The sequence below is a fragment of the Sphaeroforma arctica genome (assembly GCF_001186125.1).
Source record: "Sphaeroforma arctica JP610 unplaced genomic scaffold supercont1.555, whole genome shotgun sequence".
Taxonomy (NCBI): Eukaryota; class Ichthyosporea; order Ichthyophonida; genus Sphaeroforma; species Sphaeroforma arctica.
In genome coordinates this window covers 47,380-49,722 of record NW_014040003.1, presented here as the reverse complement: position 1 = coordinate 49,722, position 2,343 = coordinate 47,380, and the positions used below count along the sequence as shown (strand labels likewise).

The following is a 2,343-nucleotide window of genomic DNA, read 5'->3' as shown; positions in this document are numbered from 1 at the left end:
CACCACACACACACACACACACACCACACCACACACACACACCACACCACCACACCACACCACACACACACACCACACCACCACACCACACCACACCACGGGAGGATGAGATTTATAGTGGGTAGAGTATTCACCAGAGTCCATCCACAACACTAAGTCACACCTTTGCATTGTGTGGTGCACGCGTGCAGTGAATATATCAACACTTAGGTGGACTACAGTTGACAAACGGATAGACAACACACATGTCGGATGAAGAAGTTCGGTACTTCATGCGGTTGGAGAGTGTCATACTTGGAAATACATAATAACAAGGGCGATGCTGTGATGATATATGGAGCCTCACGTCCAGCCGCTTTGCGGAGTAGAAACCTCATGGGGTTTCGGGGTTTTAAAGTATATATAAATATTATAAACACATACACACACACACACACGCGCGCACACGCACACACACACGCACAAATATATATATATAAATAATATAAACACATACACATACACACATACATACAATATACATGCATCACACAAACATATATCACACAAACATATATATATATATGTCTATATATTTACATATATGCGGATTACCTTGGTGGTAGAATAGGTGACATACACACAACAAATATGATATATACACACATATATTAAAATAATACAAACATATATACATACACACATACATACAATATACACACATAACATCATATATATATATATATATATGCGGCTTACCTTGGCGACAGAATGGGTGACCGTATGAAGCCCAGAGCCTCACTCAGTACTACTATCAACGATAACACAGCTGTGGTGACAGTCATTCTGGATGCAACCGGAGAGAGAAGGAACATGAGAGAGACACAACTACTATCAACGATAACACAGCCGTAGATACAGACATTCTGGATGAAGAATGAGAGAGAAAGGTTTAGGCTTTATAAAGGAGAGAGAAGGGTTTAGGGTTATATAACACAGCCGTAGATACAGACATTCTGGATGAAAAGGAGAGAGAAGGGTTTAGGGATGATAGCACAGCCGTAGATTCAGACATTCTAGATGATAAAGGAGAGAGAGGGGTTTAGGGTTTTATAGCACAGCTGTGATTAGTTCCTGTCGGTCGGGCTAGTACAGTGCATGGTATTCATTGGTTGCATGCAGCATGCCGCAGGGGTCTTAAGTGACACGGAGTGATACAACTCCAAAGAACCCTAAAATCCCAACAGTACGACACATGACACATCTGACACCAGCCACTTACAAAGCAGCGAAGACCCGATACCCCTGTGTCTGCCACAGATATACCATGCGCTTGTACGCCTTATCCATAAACCCATCGCTCTCGTTGAAGTGCACTCGGTAGCGTCCGTGCATGATATCCTCATGCACCATGGCTCGCTCCATGAGGGTGTCGTAGATGGCCTGGAGCAGTAGGGTTTTAGGGTTTTAGAATTTACAGCGAGTGTACACAGCCAGGCTTCCAGGAGTTGTAAAATATATCAGATGGAGGGATGTGTGTGGGGTGTATGGTTGTATTCTGTGATCGATGGATGTATGTGTATATAACGATAGACACGACTAATACTAAGAGTGACAATGGGTCTATTCTGTGATCGATGTATGGATGTCTACGTATACAGATGCGCATATATGGATAGACATGACTAATTCTAGAGTGACAAGTGATGGGAACGATAGGCGGGTCAGAAACGGCAACATAGGCAACTAGAAAAGATATCCGCGCAAATATTGGATACAAATAAATACACACAGGCAAACATATGTGTAAATAAATACACACAGGCAAACATGTGTAAATAAATATACACAGGCAAACATATGTGTAAATTAATACACACAGGCAAACATGTGTAAATAAATACACACAGGCAAACATATGTGTAAATTAATACACACAGGCAAACATGTGTAAAAAAATACACACAGGCAAACAATAAGAGGTGCCTATCCATAAACATGCACACACAAACACACGATATATATATATATTATTAATAAAAACAAAAAATGGTCCATGTATATAAGTGTGTATTTATATCTATCGATATACGTATTCTCTGTTGTAAGTCACACCGAGTACTCCACCCACCCACCTGACAGCGTTCCTTGAGATGTACTGTGCGTATGATGGTGCGGTGTAGTTTCACTAACATCTTCTCGTCAATATCGCTGCACCGAATAACGGGCAAGTTCCTTCGACCTCTTCTACAGTGCCAGGAGCGTATTGCGGGGGTTAGGAATCGATATGGTCGTACGATCGTACAGGAGTATATACATATATATATAAATATACACACACGCACACGCACACTCGCACTCACA

The 2,343-nt window shown here is 41.6% G+C and overlaps 1 protein-coding gene across 1 annotated transcript in view; it reads right to left on the bottom strand.

Moving 5' to 3' along the window:
- Nucleotides 1-1,257: 1,257 nt before the first annotated feature.
- The window catches only part of SARC_07200 (hypothetical protein), a gene marked incomplete at both ends in the record, with an annotated part of 4,913 nt that continues 3,827 nt past the window's right edge, over nt 1,258-2,343 (bottom strand). The window contains 2 exons of the mRNA XM_014298867.1: nt 1,258-1,422; nt 2,115-2,226. Coding sequence (XP_014154342.1) covers nt 1,258-1,422; nt 2,115-2,226 — 277 coding nt within the window. The remainder of the gene's footprint in view (nt 1,423-2,114; nt 2,227-2,343) is intronic.